This window comes from Varroa jacobsoni, unplaced genomic scaffold (genome assembly GCF_002532875.2).
Source record: "Varroa jacobsoni isolate VJ856 unplaced genomic scaffold, vjacob_1.0 scaffold_123, whole genome shotgun sequence".
NCBI lineage: Eukaryota > Metazoa > Arthropoda > Arachnida > Mesostigmata > Varroidae > Varroa > Varroa jacobsoni.
Window position 1 is genome coordinate 418,335 of NW_019213025.1, and position 21,189 is coordinate 439,523.

The 21,189-nt window shown below is 41.7% G+C and overlaps 2 protein-coding genes across 3 annotated transcripts; both read left to right on the forward strand.

Moving 5' to 3' along the window:
- Nucleotides 1-6,004: 6,004 nt before the first annotated feature.
- Nucleotides 6,005-10,802, forward strand: LOC111267391 (uncharacterized). Of its 2 annotated transcripts, none has more exons than XM_022845632.2 (2): nt 6,005-7,212; nt 8,227-10,802. In XM_022845632.2, exon 2 carries the CDS (start codon nt 8,231-8,233, stop codon nt 9,983-9,985), a length of 1,755 nt encoding a protein of 584 aa, XP_022701367.1. In that variant the 5' UTR covers nt 6,005-7,212; nt 8,227-8,230; the 3' UTR covers nt 9,986-10,802. The 2 variants fall into 2 exon arrangements, with proteins under 2 accessions (XP_022701367.1, XP_022701371.1); XM_022845636.2 differs by lacking the exon at nt 6,005-7,212 and adding an exon at nt 7,616-7,954.
- Nucleotides 10,803-13,548: 2,746 nt separating this feature from the next.
- On the forward strand, nt 13,549-21,175 carry LOC111267450 (putative defense protein 1). Its single transcript, XM_022845715.2, has 4 exons — nt 13,549-13,705; nt 18,468-18,629; nt 19,572-19,657; nt 20,023-21,175. The coding sequence occupies exons 1-4, from the start codon at nt 13,666-13,668 to the stop codon at nt 20,224-20,226; spliced, it is 492 nt and encodes a 163-aa protein (XP_022701450.1). The 5' UTR covers nt 13,549-13,665; the 3' UTR covers nt 20,227-21,175.
- The last annotated feature ends 14 nt before the right edge of the window (nt 21,176-21,189 follow it).

A 21,189-nucleotide genomic window follows, 5' to 3' on the forward strand; every position in this document is an offset into this window, starting at 1 on the left:
CCAGCAGTAACAGTATATGTAAATGGCGATTTCAGAGGTCGTTTCGGGATGTGATACCATGTTACTATATTTCTCGCTTGCCTAAGCTCTTCTCGGTTTTAGTGTCGGTCAGCGTCGATGGGACCAACAACGATGATGGGCCAAAGCTCTCCAATAGATCCCTCTAGTCCTCCCCCCAGAAAACGGTCCCACGCATAATCAGCGCCCTCTATCCGTATACTAGAGCCTCGCTTGGAGGCGTCTACTGCTAATCGTCAGGTCGGATGCCGAGTTGAATCGAAACAGCGCCTGCTGCATGCTCCACCACCTAGATTTAACCAAAAAAAAGATAATATAGTCAAGCGACTTGTTCTCCTCTCGCATCTAGAATAAACATCGAGCACTGAAATGTAGCGCGTCAGCTAGCAATGATAAGATGCTGCCGTGGTGCCGATAGGGGGTCAGGTTATTGTTGGGTTATTAGAGATGTGTCGTGGCTGTGGTCGCAACTGCTGCTGCTGCTGCTGCTGTTGTCGTTGCGGCCGTTGGTGTCATTGACGTTATCGATGTGTGACGGAGCTAAAATGCCTTTAAGCGGGTGCAGGCTGGCTTTAGCTGGAAGAGGAGGTAGGAGTCGAGATGGGGAGAAAGGCGGGAAAAGACAGCGAACCACTACAAACAGCAAATGTAGGTATTTGAAGAGAATTGTCGTAGCTGCTAGACAACGCTAGACGGACGCGGTCTCAACCGGTCGCAACGACTGAAGAGAAGCAGTCAAAATATTTGACTCTCCCCACGTTTTCAAAGGAGACAGGAGGAATAATTCAACGGTGCTTCCAATCAATAGAATTTTATTTATTCAGCTTTGCTGGCAGCAGTCACAAACTTCACACATCCAGGTCTACAACATATTTTTTTCAGTGATTACAATTTGATACGTTAGCGTAGAGATAGATAGATAGCACGCTAAAGTAAAGGAGCTAGATTCGTTGAAAGGCCACGTCCAGGCAAATAGAGTTATCGACATATGAACAAGTAAAACAGCTAATAACATCATTGAAGACGAGAAATGGATAGATTTTTACATATGAGTGCCGACATAGAAGTCGACGGTAGGCATACGTTCTTATCATTGCAATCGTATTTCTATGGCAGGAAGCAGCACTTTGCGGCATCAGTAAACTGTAGCAGTGGCAAACAAAAGAACTACCGCTAAGAAATGCCGGACAGGCATTTCTTAGCGATAGTATATAGATACATTGAGATGAGCATTTTTAGCTAGAAATACACAAAAATGACATTTCATTTTATCTTTTATCTTATCTATGGAACACTAGAGTACTACTGTTTTCTTGTGAAAATCCTTGATGAGATTGTGTTTGATTATAATAGTGAACAAGTAAATCGTATTACAGGAGTGCGGAAAGCGTTCGGGTTAGCGACTATTCAGTGATTATAGATATAATGGCAGAGTCGACAAAATTGATTCAGCAGCTTCAGGCTGTATTTACTGCTACTGAAAACGTCTCATTTTGAAAGTTCTAAAATATCTGTATAGAACAGTTTTGTACAATAATCATTACTAGGGGGAAGTTTTTCAATCGTACGTATTACGTACGGTAGGAATACGTTGATTGATTGGTTCTCATCACTCATCACAAAAACAACTTACTAAATTTGACCAGGGATGCAATCGCTATAATTTAATGGCAGAGACAATGGCTTCAATTGCCGATGATGAAACATCAAATGGATTAATAAGAATACAAGTAGCAGGAATGACAATAAGCATTCAGAATCTAGGCGCCTCTAGAAAGGCCAACTATATTACAAGCAAATAGGTCCTGTGTCGCTCTTGAGATAAATGAGCATGCTCTATAAAATTGTCGGAAAATGGATTTTTGAAGACAAGATAAATTCGTATCGTTTGATGCTATGGAGTTGCTGGCAGCGATTGAATTACTATTTTTCGTTTTAACATTGATGTTTTTGGTTTGCTAAGCGGCCTTGAAGTCCTTCGGCAGAACAAAAAAAGCCTTCGAGTAGTACGACAGCCGTAAAAATGTGATTGGTTAGCGGTAGCAGAGAATCGGCTAAATTGGAATGGAAACACGAAATATTGACATTATATTATGAGAGATTTAATACAATATTTAAGTACTTTGCTGAAACAAAACGAACTGTGCCATGAAACCCTAAGTCAAGTCACGACAATAACTGGAATGAGATAAAGGAGATAACAATGACGCAACATGGCAGCAGAACAAGTGAATTTGAATTTAGCCCGGGAAAAGAAATCCTTTCCAACCCACATTAGAACTCAATTAATTTCATACATTCAGGCATGCATTTTCGATATTGGTCGCAATAATATCAAAGTTTTCTGATTCTGTATATATATATATATATATATATATAGGATTGTTGGAAGTGTTTTGGCATATATTTGGAGCATATAGATGGCCTCAAAGCCATGTACCTCATCTAATATGATAAGCATCTTGCAAATAAGTAAATATCTCTGTGTAAATATGCTATATTGTTCGATTTTATTTCAACAAATGCACAAACACATAAAAAAGAAAGCGTCACCAAACACTTTTAGATTATTCAACGAAATCTAGTTATAAAAACATGCTCGACACTTAAGTGTCACACGGATCGGTGCCAAAGGGTATTCTTGATCGTTTTTCTAGTTGTAAAGCCCTACAGAAACGCAGCGAAGTCGAGTCATTTCTAAAACGGCTAGCCACAAATGATGAAAAGTGTATCGCGTACGGTAGTAATATGAAAAACAATTTATGGTAATGTCTAGACTGACGCCAAAGGAGGTAACGCTATGTGTTTGGAAAAGCTGGAAAAGAATCGTGCGTTATGACTCGCGGCTTTATATGTGGGGCACGAAGTCAGATACCGCAGTTGTCATTTATGGACAGTCCCTAGCAGACTGTTTCGTTTGATCTGTGTAGTCGATGTGAATCCAGCGCATGTCAGCGTCAGGCATAGGAACTACAGCGTAGGTAGTGGACAGCTTTCGATCCAATGTCAGTAAGTAAATGTTCTGCAGCGTTTAATGCAATGCTTCTTCCTGATACGCCTCGAATTGGCCTTAAACAACACGGCCGTTGGGCCGGCTTTTATCCATATCTTGTTTATCGTAGCCACTATTCAGCTTTCACAAAATATAATGCCATGTCGTCATGACACCCTTGCCGACGAGTGGATGAGGCCAGTTTTTCTAGTCTATTTATGTTTTTGTATTTATAGTGCTTACTGGCCGCGGCGGTAATCTATTACTTCCTTGTAGTCAAGCACGGCCGACCTCCGTATGTTCATGCATAACCTCCAGCCTCCTGGGCCTTCGCAATTTACGTGACGAAGGCTCTGTCGCGGACCTGAAGTCACCAGCAACGATCGTTTAACGATTGAAAGAGGCGGAGAAGGAGCGGGAAAGGTTTGAAATACCACCCGTAGCTAATGCTGCCGTTGTTAAGGCGGTTGAACTTCGAGTTGGCATGTGTTATTATTGCCAATTATGGCATTGAATGGATTAGAAAGACGGTGACGACAAAGGCTGAGCCTCACCCTTCGTTACGCTGGCAGCGCCAACAGCAGTGCGAATAGCAACAGCGAACGCGGTACTAAAAACAAAATACCATTGTTGTTGTCCTTCCAGCGTGACGTTGCTGGTGCAGATCCTAGCGACGTAGTTGGCAAATGATAATCGCGATGAGACTGGTCGTGCTGATGATACGCGTTAATGGCGATACAGGCACAACCGACTCCCACCGAACGGAGCAAGATAGGAAAGAGACGAGTAGGAAAACAGATAACAAACCGTATACTGCTGCTGGTTAGACATTATGCATAATTTCTAATGCTATTACGATAAGATAGCTGAGAGACTCTCCTGCAATATGGATCGATCTTGGTTTGTATACTATTTATAAGAACGATATACTGAGTTGACAATTATTTGATATTGACGAGCTTGGTGCCAAATGAGCGACAGGCAGCGCCAAGCTGACCACAATACGTTTACGTTTCAACTGTCTGGGTTCTTGAAGGTCTTTCGGACGCATACATGCATTTAGAGAAGTTGATCGAATGGTTAGTGCGGTTGTGGAGCAAAAATGTACGCCACACAGTTATTTCCGCTTGTGAACGTAAGAACAGATCTTGAATTCCGTCTAGATGGCGCACGCCGTAAGCAACAGTTGTGGGACACAGATAATATATCTATTGTAGTACCTTTATCATATTTGTGGCAGATCAAAGATATACGACTTTAGATAGAGAGTGTGCTTATACACAACCGCAATATAATGTTCGATGCTTTCAGCTTTGGCCAGCAAGGCCTGTACCCAACAGCAGTGGTTCTAGTGTGTTTTAGGCTATTTTTCTGTCTTCGCTTATGTCGTGCTGCGTTCATATTTACAACTATTGCTATATAGGCGGAATGTGCATTGTCCTAAAGTAATAGTATAGGATGTTTGAAATCGCTTTTGTTCCGTCAAACATGGCGTCAGATGCGCCTGTTTACGTCTAAAATACTCAGGGGCGCCGAACAGTTGTTTTGCTATCGGGACTCGGATAATGCACACACACACACACACACACATACACTAACCGATTTTTCATTGTGCTTGTAATGTAATCAATGAGAACATATGTGTTTTTACAGACGTGTGTTTCTATCACTGTCATCAATCATATTGTAACTATGTGTGTGTACCCACTTCTCCTGCATTTACTGCCGTCTTGTAGTTGTCTCAGTGGTGTGTCTGTCTGCGGTAAGGCCTGCGGTAACTTACATTCTCTTAGCATCTTATCGTTGCGAGTTTTCTATTTCCATTTAGATACTCGTTTTTCAGCGCTAGGTTGACAACCAAGAGTATATCGGGTTATGACTAATTTCGTAGGCTAACAGGCGCGTCTGTAAATAAGCAGTTCATCATGTGGCAGCCTTCCCCTGAAATCATCGTCTTGCTGCGCTTCGTGCTCTCTTTCCGGTTGAAGCTCCGTGTCATGCACCGGCAAGGAGTGAAGCCTATTTAAACAAATACGGTTTGTTTACAAATTTGACCATACCGGTCAAACACATTTTATACCTACGCCTATATGGATTTAATTAAATCAATATGAAAAGTAGCTTTAATATGATTCAGTTGACCCCAGCGAACTCTGTTGCTGGTGCTCTTCATTGAGCATATCCTTTTATCCAACGATGGACGAACCTTCCTTCCAGTACGTTTCTGCCCATCTACATCCAACCCTACCGCACCCGATTGGCTAAGCCTGCCATGTATTTTCTCAAAGTCCTGCCATTGTCATAACGATGACCGCATGTGTCTTTTTCACCCTTAAGAATCCATGCTGATGAATGGGTAGCCGAGTCAGTTTACGCACAGCTTTTTTTTTATCATGAGATTACTATACTTCGTTGTTCTTTTTTTTGTTAGCGGTCACTGTTTTTCCGCACTGGCTTGTGATCAATGTTCTTGCCGCTGCCGTTGCTCCCACTGCTACCGCCCGCGCTTGCCGCTACCCGAAGTAGAAGTTGCTCTTCGTACCGTTGCGTGTCCGCCGTCTTAGGCGCAATTTCTATTTCTAACATTACTGCCCGCTAGAAGTTGTCGTAATACTAGACTATTGTATCCAGCAGTACTAAGTCGGCATCGGCGTCGAACAGTACAGTAAATTGTTTCTCCGTTCCGCCCTCTTTCTCTCTCTTGACTCGACTGTTTTTGCCTTTCTGTATTTATGTGTGTATTAATCCCAGTTAGGCTCGTCGTCGATCTCAGCCTGACTCGGTTCACTGCTGCTGCTGCCGAGGAAACCTAACACACAGCTACCCGCCCCCATCCATCGGTGTGGCCTTTTGGCCTATGATGTGGCCCGTCGACCGCTGCGCTATCAACAACTCACTTCTCACCGACAGATTTACTTACTAGAAATACCAATGCAGTTGCTCTCACGATTCAAACAGAATCATCGGTTCCTCGGCTATATCAAGCGCGATGCTGCTTGGAGTTGTGACGGTCGCAGTGGCTACAGGGACCGCATCAGCGTTGTGTTAACCTCCTCGCCAGATAACTGTTAGCCTGATAATACTGATATGATAACAAAGACAGGGGTTGCGCGGCTGTGGCCGCACTCTGCTGGCTGCTGGCGGTGCTGGTGCAGATTCAACAACGACAACGACGACGACGGCGAGAGAGACGGACGTTGTCGGCAGAGCGATTACAAGGGCTACGACGAGTTGCGCTATTGTCAGGGAAAGCGCTTTCAGGTCGACATCGTTCGCCAGTCAAACCGAGTGGAGTTAGGACACAGTCAGTCCAGTTGTGTCGCCCTGGTTGGTGTTCTTTGACGAATGTTCGAGCGAGACGGGATACGGCGTGAGCGCTGACTCTTCATTTGTGGCAGCGGCCGCAAAGATCGTCCGTAACAGCGCTGGCATATCCAACCATTCAGTCGGTGGAATTGTTAGTGGTATTCAACCTTACCCTACAATAAAAAGAACAGAACGATTATGAGTACATAGAGTAGGAGCTATTGCTGCGGTAAAGCTTCGGCGGCGGCGGCGGCGACGACGACGACGACGGCAGAGGCAGCCGTTGTGAGGAACCACCTCAAAGTATAAAGATCATGATCAACGACATCGACGTTCTCATCATCGGCAGCGACACCAGTAGTATTTCTAAACTGATCGGTATATGAAGCAACGATAGACGAGAAGGTGAAAAAGGCGACAAACACGTTATAGTGAAATTCAATTTTTTGGATCTGTGAAGAGCATTGAACACATATGCGAATCACCTTCAGACGCCAGCTACCACCCACAACTATCTTCTAGTAGCCTCGTAGTGTACTAGAAGCACATAAGATAATTGTAGCTTGTCTAGTTGATCGGAAGAGATGAACAAATAGCTTGTTGTTGTGATTTGCTAGAGACTTTAGAGTTGTCAAAACATTGTGAGCGTCTTTGCATCGGGGCGCGGTACGCGGAAAGCGATAGTGGCTGGATAATCACATGAAACAGTAACGACAGTGACGATGCGTGGCCCATAATTATAGATGTCAGCGGCAATGTGTTCATCGAGTTCTGTGATACCTGTGATAGTGCTTTACATGGCTTTAATAAAGTGAACGGCCATTTAGGCAAGCAATATTGATAAGCGCGCCACCTAGGAGTTACCATAGAGCGACATAAAGGCTAACTCCAAATACGTAAGTATACTGGGGTGCTTAGGGTTCTTGTGGCCTATTAAAAAAATCGGTGTCGGGCTTAAAGGACACGCGGGTGTTGCTGTACACATAGCTCAAATACGCTTATCGGAAAATTATTGATTATATGGGTATAGAAGAAGCTTTACCGTTACTTTACATTGGCCGTTGTTGTGTTTTCTATTTACCAGGTTTCAATGTTGATGTTTTTGCTGTTAGCCTACGGAGTGAAGATCTATGCTGAATGTATTACATAGTTACGAACGATCCGATGGTAACGTAAAGACACTATCCACGTTACGATGATCCTATCGCTCTTGCTGCATTCGTCTACTATTCGGGGACTATGCAAGTCGAGTATGGAAAAAATCCGCTGATTGCGTACGTGCGTGTATGCACTTAGTTAAAGCAGAACCCCATATCTCTGGGAAACCACTTGATAACTAGGCGCCACTACAAGCCGCTGCGTCCACTGTCCGTCCATACAGCGAGTATTACCCGGTGTAATGGTATTGTTTCACATCTGACGCCGGGTGATCTCATGCAGCAGGCAGTAACAGCGGCGGCGGCGGCGGCGGCGACTCCGGCCACGCCAGGAGATTGGTGCTGGTAGTAGAGAAAGTGAGCGCAAGCATCATTAGATTACTGGCCATTTGTCAGTGATATGTAGATCCCTTGCTTGATACGATGGCTGTGGCTGCTGCCGTCATCGCTGCTAAGATGCAGAGGACGACGATTAACATCTGTTAAGTTGCTATCTTGTTACTTTGCTGAACGGGTTCTTGGTTTCTGGGGTAGCCTGTTACCACTTTGAAGGACAAAAGGTCCGGAGCGCAAAACCAAAACTCCTGTAGCGCCCGCTATCGCTACCACCAGCTACTGCTGCTTCTGCTTGCACTTACCTATCTCTCCTTCTTCTAAAAGATGATAAAAAAAAAAAAACTTCTCGTTAAGAATATAGTGAAAATAAAAACAGCATTGACATATTCGAGTATTTGATTTAATTTGACTTTCCAGAGAAATGGAGTCCCGCGAGCGGAGCGAGCAGAAGCATCCCGTATTATTGCAGACGACCGTACTAAGCCAGACCACTGGTCAGCCAGTATATACGCTGATCAAACTTCCTCCCGGCACAACTATTGAGAGCTTGGCCAGCATTCTAAAAAGCAACGACAAGATGCCGGCAGTTCGAAAGGAGGTCATCACATTTGGCGAACGGGCTCGCCAGACCTTCTCGGAAGATGATCGCGACGATGACTCTGGCAGACTTGAAATCGATATGACAGAAGATGAAACCGTTGAAGCCGACGACGAGATGTCCAGGAATGAAACGTTTCGTGCAAGTTCTAGCCCACCCGCGGCCAGCTCGTCGGAGGATACAGTTCCCTCAGTTGAACAGGGTAGAGACACACTGCCCACGCCGCCATCTAGTCCTAATCCAACCCCGAACACATCCGAAGCCCCTGTTGGAGCTTCATTCCTCGCTATGATACCTGAATTGTCGCGCGCTGGATGTCATAACTCCCACAAAGCGGCGATTCTCGGTGGGCGATACGTTCTCCAGAAAACGAATAGCAGGGCAAGGCTAACTGGCCCATTCTATTGCAATGCTTGCGGCTTACGCTTTGACTGGCATAGCAGCGCGAGAATGCATTTGAATTTTCATAATCGTGACTACGAGGCCTGTGACAAGTGCGCGAAGCGGCAACAGAACCCCCAGCCACAGTTGTCTGGTGGTAAAAACACAGCTGGATCACCCAGCGGTGGACATGGTCCTGATAAAACCGGCAGGCCTCCACGGTGCACGGTATGTAATAAATCGTTCTACCTATGGAAGACGTACTTAGCACATCAGGACAAGCACAAGGACAAAGTCAAATGTCCGCTGTGTTGTAAGTTTTTCCAGAGTCTTCACAATGTCGGCCGACATTACTACGATGAACATAGTGGAGTTCAGATCACGTGCAACATGTGCGGTAATGGCTATCGTGCCTTTAAGCAGTACCAAACCCACATGGAAACCATGCATATGATGGAAGAGCGGGCTAAAATGTCATCTGCGCCCCCCGATGATGGCAACGTCAACTACTCTATTGACCTGCCCACATTGCAACAGCTTGACCCTTCAATCCGCGTATTCTCCTCGGTAGAGCGCACCTGCCCAGTTCCCAACTGTGGGCGAATTTTCTCGACACAGCATACGATGCAGCGCCATATATACGATTTACACTCTAATGAGCAGCTGCCGTGTGGCCTATGTGGCAACGCCTATCGAACGTATTTGCAATTTGAACGGCACTGCGAGCTTTTTCATGGTGAAAACTTCCGTATCGAACTGCCGGTGGGCGAAATTAGCTTGCCCTTGAAACGCAAAAGGGATTCAGTGGTTAGCGAAAGTGCCGAATATATGAAAAGCATTCCGTCCTTGCCTCGACCACGAACTAAAGCTAGCAAGACGACATCCTCGTCAACAGCAGCAGCCGTAACGTTAACGACAGCATCTGCCTCCCAGGCTGCAGTTCCTGCGCCTGCCGCCAATAAAAGCCCCACTGCTCCTTCTACATTACCTGTTTCTACTTCCTCCGTATCGTCGACAAATACCGTGACTGGTAGAACCGCTCCTACCGCCACATCTACTTCACTTGGTAGTGTAGCACGCAAGCGCAATCCATCGACGAAAACTAAATTTAGAGTTGTGGTAGCGCCATTGGATGAGCCTTTGGACATGAGCCTTGTCAAGCTGGAACCTTTCTATGATGTAATTCTGCCTGACTGACTATTGGTGCGGCCTGTAGAAGATCATTCAAGAATGGAAACGAAAGCTGATGCTCGTTGCATCGCAAAGAAGATGAACAAATGGAATCTATTTGGAAATATAGTGTACATAAATAAACCAATCACTCTTAGATGACAGAGTTGTATTTGCGTATTCAATTCAACTGAAAAATTCCTATTCTGGGTTTGGCGCGCTTGTCGGACATCAATTATTAGCTGCAGACGACTTTAGTTTAAGTATGTCTAGGGAACTACCGTCACTGTTTTTGCCGTTCAAATGAAAATAATGACGAACGCTCTAAACGCTTACTGAAAACGGACACATTTCGTCAGAAGATTCGCTTGTATTTAATCTTGGTGCTGCGACATATTAAGTCTTTGTGTTGGAAGAGAATAGCAACATCAGATTAAAGATGGTGAGGAACGTTATCTCATCTAAAACAGCCTGGCGCTAGTCATGTTTTCTTCATGGATCTGTACACGAGTCGTGCCTATAACGTTAAAGAAATTCAGCCTGAACACGCATATAAAATGTAAAAATCTTCCGTTCTTTCCGATTCTTTGTTATACGCAATTCAAAACCCTTTGTTAACCCTACGAATGCATTGTTTCGTCGTGTTTTGTACCTGTATTTTGAAGTGGATGTAGCACTCATTGAAATGCGACAATTAAGACATTTTCTAAAATAAAGACCGATTTTAGGATTGAAAGTCTTTTATGTGACAATAAATGGTAATAAGTATAAATTATAAGTGAACATACTCCACAGAAGATGAAAGATTAACACACTGGAATAATAAACAGAAGGTAAAGATAAACGGTATCACTCATCTCTTAATAGATTTTGAGGCTTTTTGTAACTGTGTTTTCTTGTTTTTAAATAAGTTTCGAATCACTGGTCAGTCACTTCCCGTTTGTTTCTTTAAATGCTTTTGCGGGTTTTGCTTTATGAAATGTTTCAAAAATCCTATTTCAATTTCTCGGCTCGAATTCAAATTTCGTGTACCAGGCAAGGGTTTCGAAAAGCAAAGAACCCTTGAAAAGTATAGAACACTTGCCGATTAGCAGACGATACATTGGGAAGGGGAGTCAATAAATACGAAAAGCGTTCCGTAACTCAGAGGGCAACAGCTTACGTCTACGCCTGATATCTGCAAACTCATCTACATTTGCCATATGCATAAAATTTAGTTTCAAGGGAGGCCAGACAAGAAAGCCGACAAATTGTTGTAATCGAGGTTCTTGTGCGTTGTCTGCAAATGCCCCAAGGCGAACAATGATGTTGGCCATTTAGCTCTCTATTACAAAGATATTCCGAGGAACAGAATATAGGCCGCTATGCAAACGTTTAGTAAAGTGTTTCTCCATTGATTTTTTGATTAGCGCATAAGAAATGCTTAAAGTTTTATCCACTTTATTATTTTTTCAGTTTCAGATAAATATAGAGTTTTGTAGATACTGAAGTTGATCGTTTCAGCAATAAAAGGAGTATTGTCGATTAGGTTTAATATTGTGATTATTTAATTCAATAGGTTGTTAGCATTATCTCAGGAAGGTGACCTAGCAGAAACTATTCGATTTCAAAAATTCCAAGAACATTCAAACGATATGGTCTCGAAGAATTTTACTGCACCTACGTATCGCTTTGAGCGCATAAGGTCGAGACGATGCGAAAATACCCAATTGACTCTCATATTATCTTTGGAAACTGCTCACTTTTAAAGAAATCGTTGCCGATCTATCGAAAAGCTATAAATATTAAACAGATAGTTTAACAAGATTTATCCGTTATGTCTATTGTGTCAAATTTTATTAAATGTAAGCCAGGTATGTTAAAAACATTTTTTAGCACACTTGAAACACGAGGCAATTTTTGGCCATATGTATGTATATATATATATATATCCTTTATTTTAATTTGGAACCGAGATAATATACAAAATGCTTTACTTCAATCAAGTAAATGTTTGTGGGAATTCCTTATCTTCTTTGTCTAAATATAATCTTCCGATTATTTCGAATTAGAACGACTAATCCGAAAAAAATGCACAAGTCAAAGATTAGATTTTCTGAATTAGATCCGAGATATAAAGCACAATTTGTGTGGATAAAAAAAAGTTAAACGGAGTCGGGACAGAATCCTATGAGCTGTTCTTCTACAGGGCAAACTGTTATTACTTCAAGTCAATACTAGATCGTTGATCATTTTACCTTTGGTTTGCTTACGTTCGATTGGCACTCAAAACCATGAAAAAAGATTTTTCCCAAGCAATAATCAGAACAAAGAGATCCTGATAGTGTCTTTTAAATTTTCATCATATGACACTATATAAATACGAAGAATTATGCCAGAAAGTTCCATAAAGCGAAACGTCACTCCAAAAAAAAGATCAGTTTGGACCGTTTTCGTTCTGTACCGTCGCGCTTCTAAAGCTTCGTTTACTAACCTTGCCAAATCCAACTACTACAGACCCACCAAGGATTTGGCTATGTCCTCCTGCACTAAATATTGTTACGAGTTATTCAATGTACTTGTGGAAGAATTGCTTTTCAGCTTATTGAGTAATGGTGCTTTCATTGAGCGTATATGAGACTTACTTTATTTCGTGTAATTCTCATGTGCAAACGGGCCACCATGACAATAGTGCGACTCAACACTATATTTGCGGAGAGGTTTTATAGTGACTGGACTGGGCTGGGCTGGGCTGGACTGCAATGAAGTCTGCATGATGTCCGCCGTCCCGGTCCGATGTCGATTTGTGGCTCAAACAGATCTCTTCTAAACGTATTTGGCTTCATAAATCCAAATGGCCCTTAGCGTGTTACTCAATTTCGTTGTTTCAGCTGTATGTTCTTTAGGGGGGAATTAATAATACGGTACGTTCTTACATACAATGACCAATGCCATTAACAGGAGTTTCCCCTTTTTCAATGCTTTCTTTAGCGAGAGCTACGACATCTGATCTTGTCCAGTCACTGAGACCAGACAGGCTAATCAGTAATACGTATTTCATCTTCTCTAACTTTTGCGCCCATGATGCTAATTATTGGCGCCATTTATAATCCCAGCGTTACGCAAGGAGATAGAGAGCCAATCGTTAGTTACACAACGTTAGTATTAAAATACGCCCAGCATGTTCCAATGCAATCTGTACTGCTGGCCGGCTAAAAACGAAATAAAAAAAGAACATGTGATATGTAGATGCTGTATTGATGTTTTATTGTATTGAGTAACCTTTGTCTGCGATTAGCATTGGAGGCCATTGGCTTAGATGTCATTTCGTACTGGATAAAACAATCACCTCGTTTATTACACGCAGGTATATATACCTGCGTGCGTTTGCGTCGATATTGCAGCGGACGTGTCAGATCTCACTCAGCGGACTGATAATTACGACGAAGTCGTAGGTACGTCAATGAAGTCTAGTATTTTCTAGTCAACGAAATCTGAAAATACTCATTGGCATGTTTCCACGTCGTTAGTGTAGGCATATTCACGTTACCCTTTCTTCCGTGGTGAGAACAAGTCGGGGGAGAACAGAAGCGACATGGAATTTTTCGCTACGCCTCAGCAAACGAAAGTCCCTTCTACAACAAATAGACGAATGTTCAGTGGTCATTAGTGCGTTGTTTCTTGGCTGTTGTTTTCTGCTGGCGACAAGGTACAGAACAATAAGTGCAATGTTTAAGTCCACGTGCATTTTTCCACTCGCCCTTATTGGTAAGTGTTTGCATCACAAGAGAAAAATTGTCACGGCTAAGTGAATTGATACTGAGAGGAAAGTCTGTGTGCGAGTCATGAAAACTGGCTCATGTACTTGGGTGACGATGTTCTCGTATTGAAACTTCCGTAAGGTTCGTGAGTTCTATCTGAAATTTTACTTCTATGCACACGCGGCACGCCTAGTTTAATGGAGGGTATGAGGCAAGTTCAAGTGTATCTCTCGTCACAACCGAGCATAGATCGCCGAGATTTGTAACACAACCAATGGAATCTTTTTAGCAACTCATGCCATGTATGCCTCAGGTACTATGAATACCATGATCTCAGAATATTTCGGTCGGTGCCATGTCTACGAATAAATGTAGAGGTGCGGTTGTGGATTTACTTGCTCTAGCCATGGTTATGTATCGTTTCTAAATACAGCTTCTCTTTATGCTTAGGCAACTTGAGATAAACAAACAGTGATCAGCGTCTGTCCTTTTTTGTTTTACTTTACGCGTCGCTATCAACTAGGTATCAATCAATTAGTCCCCTGGACACAGCCTCAATATGCCCTTCTCGTTCGGCCGACGTGGGTAACCTAAGAATTCTTTATTTACAATAAACGTCCACTCTGAGCAAACGGATACACATATCGTTTTTCCCAAATTTCGAATCATCAACATAATTCACTCATATCATATACTTTCAAATTGATATATAATGCAGCCCGCATTGTCATTCCAAACTATTGCCTTCAAATCGTCGCCCCTTTCATCGGTTATAACTTCCTGCATGTAGAAGCAATAGGAATGTCTTAGCGTCCGTCGCAGGCGAACAAGTAGCGCCGCTATTAGCATGTCTCGCATGTGTCAATGGCTACTATTAGCACCTGTCTGCGCGTCCACGCCGGCGTAATACGCGGTCAGTCGTCTTCGAGTAGCTTTTATCACATGAAGCATCAGGTGTGGCTAGTGTAGAAGTACCGGCTAATTGTTCGGATGGAAATCTGGCATTGCCCCGCGTGTTCCTAACCACGCGGCAGACTCTTGTGCTTCGCAAAGAGCCGCAATAACCGATTTGGAACTAGGCAGTCGTGTGGTACCAGCGAGTGCCGCCAGTCTGCTCAATCACTCAGCATTCTTCTGTCATAAGATTCGGTAGCGTTTATCGTCCTGTGGCCTTGACGCGACGTCGTTCGTGTCTATCTTGCGACTTCGTCCGCTACGGCTGGTCTTGACGCATGGTGTTCGCCGCAGCGTCCCAAAGATAGTGGATGGTCAAGTAGTAGACTACATGTAGTAATACCGCTCTATACACGCTCAGCGTCGTTTGCTTCTGGACATTCTGCCATGCTGCCTATAGATTTTTGATGAATCAGGCAGCGGAACAATCCACATAGCTATATCCACCTCATGTTTCAACGGTGAACATTTAACGCGTCGTTTTTGGAAGGTTCTCAAATGTGCTCTCTCAGTTCCGATGCTGCTGCCGCCGCCGCCGCTAGTGACGAGAGAAAAAGAGAGACGAAACTTTTTGCAAGTTGCAATGTTGTTCGTTGATCTGAGCAGCGACTTCGGCTGAGTCATTTTTATGGCACAGAAGCACTACCTAAAGGATTTTGTGGCTGATCGGCTGTAAGTCAGTACCCGATCCAGAGTCTGTAACGTTAGTATCTGGAATGTATATTGTTTATTCTGTAATTGTGTGAACGCACAGCTTAGCAATGCAATAGCGACACACAGTGTAAGGGCCCAAAAGTATTATTTTCGAATATAATAAAGACAAAATATTTATACCGAATATGTCCACATATGCACGCATATATTACCAAATTTGACGATCATATCTGAAATACACTAACAAGACTATCCCAAGACTCTAAAAAAGCCCCACGTACGTTTCAGCTTTTATAAGTTAACGCGGTTGTGTTGTATGAATTTTTTTCCTCATTTTTATTCAATATACGCTACCACATTCGCTTGCGGCTCAGTTGTGCAGCGTTCGATTCTGTATACGGCTGTAAAGAGACAATCATTTTAACAATAAGGTTATTTAAGTAAATAGGGTAGATTTTATAGGAACGCTCTTCAACATACGCTATATACGAATGCTAAGGAAATCGTGTTGTCCCGCTGAACATGTTGCTCTTAAACGCTAAACGTATCAAGGCAGACTACATCTTATTGAAGATATAAGCCTTGAATGGGGCTACAGTAATCTTTACGGTCCTTCTTCTTTATGGAAAGCTATTTTCACAAAATTTTTGACGTTGAAAAACGTTTGTTAACAAGGTAAACGGTGTCAAAAAATTGTTTTCAATGGCAATTGCAGTAACAGATGGACATGCTGGATTTCGAAAGCGTCCAATCATTATGCAGATAACCTGACTGCAACGCAATCACTTATATTAAGATACGTCAGAGGCAGACGCGCGAATTGAATTTTGTGTTAGTAGCACATTTGTTACTAGCCAGCTCTATCATGTTTTTAATTTGTATTCAAAATGTTTAACGTATAATAAATATTAGTTCGAAAACCATCGAAAGCAGTTGTTATTTATTTCTAACACATTCTGCGTTTCTATAACAAAGTCCACTAAAAATACATACTACCTTGCCTGTGTGTCTCAATGCCTCTTTTGTGAAGGCCAAACTAACGAAGGAAGATGCCGACAATGCGGCCTAATTCAGTCTGATTATGGATTTCATCTACTAGTGATTGTGAAATGCAGTAATCATTGAGAACAATGGGTGGAAAATTATTACTCAAAGTCCTGCAACGCGGTTCTAGCGAGCTTAACCATATGTCGGTGGCATTGCTGTTGAAAAAGGTGGTTTAGTATTGTCTATAGGATCTTTTCTGTTCGATAGCCCCATTCATTTTTTGCAACTGAGCCATAAACTGACTATTGTTAACTGTCTAGATCGTCTCAAACATCTCTTTGTATATAAAATGGTTCAAATCTTGCAAAGCATTGTCTTTCCCGGTTAGATATCTTGCTTAACTTTGGGCTCAGGCATATCTGCCGAAGTTACTCATTTCTTTTTATACTCCATATTGATGTAAAGAGACCACTTCTCGCCTGTGTAACAGCTCCATATAGAAACCTGTTATTGCAGCTGAACTTTCACAAAGCACAAATATCCCAAGCGACTTCGGTAGTTTTTTTAACATCAGCAAAAGACAGTTTGAAGTAGGTTTTGAGACTGAATCGTGGTTTTGTCAAAAACATCGATCTATAAAGCTCGAACCCGAGACAAAATTTTGGTTACCACACAAGAAAGTAACAACTAATTTATGTGAGAAAATGAGAAGTAGTTAAAAAATGAAGAAACAAAAGGGAAAGCCAGCTTCTCTACTATCGAAGTCCTCTTTTATTAGACCAAAGCATAACTGATTATTCGCCCTTTTGTCAGTTACTGTGGCTTGTAATATATTTATTGATATATTATGAAATTCTAAAATCGTTTGTAGCACATGTCCTAACCAGTATTGTACTCGCAATAGCTTTGTGGATAACGTGTTTTCCTATTAATCCTTGGGACACGTGATAATTTCGATTTAATTCCAGGCTTAACATACTTCATTTCGTGCTGGGAGCCTGTACTCTGTTGGAATGGCTAGCAGCGGTACCGAACGTAGAACTCGAAATCTTTTAAATAACATTATCCAATCTATACAGTCTGGTACCACCCTGAGTATGTATATATATAACTGTAACTATAGTTGTCATATACATATTTGTAAGTCGTGGAGAACTACCTAACCAACCTCGATGAAACATTTAACACAATAAATGTTTGCCAATATATTCTAAGCCTTAGTAATCAGCAAAATAATTAACCAGATTTTACGGGTTTTTTACGGTTTTTCTGTGATGTCAAATTGCATCGCTTGAGTCATTCTTAATGTTCCTAGGGATTCATCTATAAAGCTAACCCTCTAGATCTTCCGCTACCAGCTTGCTTGAAGTATCTTGCGAAGCCAAGGTTAAACATGGTTTTACCATTTTATTGTTCGAAAAACGACATGTTCAGAGCTTATTCCGTTAGCTTTGTGTATAGAAATGAAAAAGACGTAACAATAGAATGGTGCTATTTCACTGACCGGATGGGACTTCGCTTCAAGTGCCGCTACGGCGTTAGATCTTTGTCGTAAGCTAACGGTTCACTTTTACCAATAGACTAGAATGGCGCACTGCAACTGCACCTGTTTGTTAACCGATTACACTAGACCAATAGATATCTCTAGGCTGCTTGCTGAAATTCTTTTTTTATAATATGAGTCTTTTGACTGGCGATCTTCCCGCGTCTGGGCAATAAATGACACTTGAAGGCCGCGAGTTGTGCCGTATAAAGCTTTGGTTTAATACATGTACAACGACTTTAGGTGAGGCTGTGCCTTGCTTTTAGCCTAGAGAATTGTTATGCAATGTGATTTTAAGTATGGTGAAAGAACGTCAAATCTAAACTAGAAATGATAAATGTACGGTGATGCTTAAATGTTTCACCGAAGCCTACACAAGAAAAACGAAGGCATTTTATTAGTGTCAACTCATCGCGTACGGGTGTCTTCAAGCATGGCGGTCAGCTATTGCACCAACTATCATTTGTAAACCACAGAAATATACTTTCTATCTTCACAAAACCGCCATATAATAGGGTTTACCATCGTTTACATCACAAGTAGAATGATAGATTCTTTCTATATTCGTACGATCCTAAAGTCTCATTTTTGTAGGATGACTTCCTGTATGCTAAATAAACTAACATTTCAGGGTTCGTTGGAGGATTCCCGCAGGGTGGGCCGGCTGAGTCGTGCGATTCGTTGCTGCCCCGACACATTCACACGGAGCCTAGGAAACCGCAAGAATCGCCGTATACCTTCATCGCATCCGCGTCCGCTTATGATCAGCAAAAAACGCTTCATGGCATTCAAGGTTTGTAAAATCACTGAACTATCGACCATTGTACATCAAATAAAAAATTAGGCAATTATAATTCGCAAACATCGTTTGCACAGCGTACGATGATGATGCACAAGAGACAATATATGATTGAATTAAAAAAAGAACCGCGATGACCTGGCCAGTAAGCTGATGACGGGTATGTGGAAAAGGCTAATATCCTTCGCTGAAAGGAATAATTAGAGTTTTAGCCTTTATTGTATAATATTTAAAAAATGCATTGTGTAGCAAAACTTTAATTGATTGGTACGATTCATAAATATAGCACAGTATCTGTTAACAACTGTCCAGATTGATCATCCAATTTTAATTGTCAACTGGGCTTCAACAGCTTATTGATAGAAGCAAAAATTAATAAATAAAAAGCCGTACAAATGTTGGTATTAATTCTTAATCAATGTAAAGCCTACCTCTTTATCTGTTGTCCTTGTTCCAGATGTGGGGTGCAAGTGAACATATCTAAAGAGCCACCTTGATCGGTCTGATAGATACTAGTTTGCTGATATATACGAGTTTATTTTTATATCTTCTGGTTTCTGTTTCGGCGATTAAATCTCGATAATTCGACCATCTACGCGCTGTACCAGGGTTAACAGTATTCTCATTTATATCTGGGTACAGCTAACGAACCAACAAGAAGTGTTTACACAACCAATGCAGAAAATTATTTTTATCAAAAGTAAAAACTACTCACTTGAAGAGTTATATTTAAACGTGGCCGCGTTTAGACATCGCCAATTTAGTTGAAAATTAATGGTTGAATTTCAAACATTGATTACACAAGCTACCAACTCAAACATCTTTTCCTTTGTTTTTTTTTGTGTTTTCCGCACTCGATGCTTATCTACTAAAAATAAGCATAACTACATGCAACGCTAACACTGTGTCGAAAATGTATTTATTTTCAATTACCAGTTGAAATCTCCGGAGCAACATTCAAAGGCTTTATGGTTGCCGCTATCGATCCCACCACCCACAAACGTATTGGACGATTCCAAGCGGTGAGACAACTACGTAAAACTATATACGCTACTTGGATCATGCGTTGACGTAATGCAAGTAGGCACCCGCTTCCCGGGGTCAGCATAAAAAGTGCCGTTTGTGTTATTCAGTCGTGTGTCGCATGACAGGTTAAATGCACATGATTTCAGTGTACGCTCTCAAAAGTAATGAAATTATGGTTCTCACTGCGACAAAGGCGATGAACTTTTATCAGTATTGGGGGTCATGGTGCTGAGAGGGTTTTAATATAACAAAAGAAATCGCCTGGCGCTAAACTGCGGCAGCTCTAAAGGAAAATATGCTAAGCTGAAACAGTGCGCCACAAAATTGTTTAGTTGATAATTTTCCTGAATTCTTGTTACAGGTGAAAGGCGCACATCCTGTAGCCTGCTCTGCTATAACTCATTCGGATGGTCAATTGAAGCAACGGGTTTCCCTCATCTGGGTTCCGCCTCATGACGTTCCACATGGTAACGTTATCTTCATGGCCACCGTCGTCAAGTCATATTCGAACTATTACAGCAACTTAATAGCCGCAGTTCCCGCCGCTTATAAGGCTAAGGCCTAAAGCCTTCGCTAGAATATCGTCTATCTATATACATGTCTCAGTCATCGTCCAACACTCTACTGTACGAGCAGGCCAAAAATTTAAGACTAGGTTTTATAAACTGATTAGAATAGTTATGCAGATTGAGAAGTTAACTAACGAACAAGGTAAAGGTGAAATGCGCCAGAATACAAGATAACGAAGATCACTGCCACTACAATAAGTATTGAAAACGAGTATTTTTTCCTCTAAAAAGCGTGTATTTAGCTTGTTCTAATCTTCCTGTCTTGAAGTTCACCACTAAAAATTTGACATTCCTAGCTAACCTACCTCCGATCAGCATAGCGCTTTTTAACAGTAGCAGAGTCTAATTATAAATATTCCTCGTTACGATGATCGTAGCTATCCAAAAATATTTCAAAATTTTAAAAAAAAAATGTATGTAGTGCCCAATGCTTACTGATAAGTCGATATACCAAAGCTTACAAGAGGATCCGAAGCATTCGATTTAGTTACAATTAATCAAGGAAAACAGCATCTGCATTTGTTGATTTGGAACGGCGAACGTGCGTTACTAGCACAGTTGTATTTACCAATAGTTAGATAGGTAAAGTAAGAAGCTATTCGTAGTTTTTAGATTCAGAAGCCATACGTAGAGCCCGCTTTTCCTAGATATTCTAGCTAGATTTAGATTAAAATATATCTGATTTAAAAACTGTTTAGGCATAAATTCTGTCATTATGAGCGTCTTTTTTTTTTATTTTCCAATTAAGGGCAACAAGAACAAACACACTTATTTGGTCCATCTAAATAGTCACTAATTCAAACATTGTTATATATGAAGAACGTAATTTATGCCAAAAATGTCACATGTTCTAGATGAAGGCGAGATTTTGTACAAAAACTGCACAACTGATCACGATATAAAGATTTAACACAATTAATAAAAAAAACGGTCATCGGTAAAAAATTGTTCGTTTGTTG

Bases quoted from the DNA above. Each gene is read 5' to 3' on its own strand.
- LOC111267391 (XM_022845632.2), top strand. From the start codon at position 8,231: ATGGAGTCCCGCGAGCGGAGCGAGCAGAAGCATCCCGTATTATTGCAG.
- LOC111267450 (XM_022845715.2), top strand. From the start codon at position 13,666: ATGTTTAAGTCCACGTGCATTTTTCCACTCGCCCTTATTG. The intron at 13,706-18,467 runs GTAAGTGTTTGC...CTAACATTTCAG, and splicing joins TTTTCCACTCGCCCTTATTG to GGTTCGTTGGAGGATTCCCG. The intron at 18,630-19,571 runs GTTTGTAAAATC...TTCAATTACCAG, and splicing joins AACGCTTCATGGCATTCAAG to TTGAAATCTCCGGAGCAACA.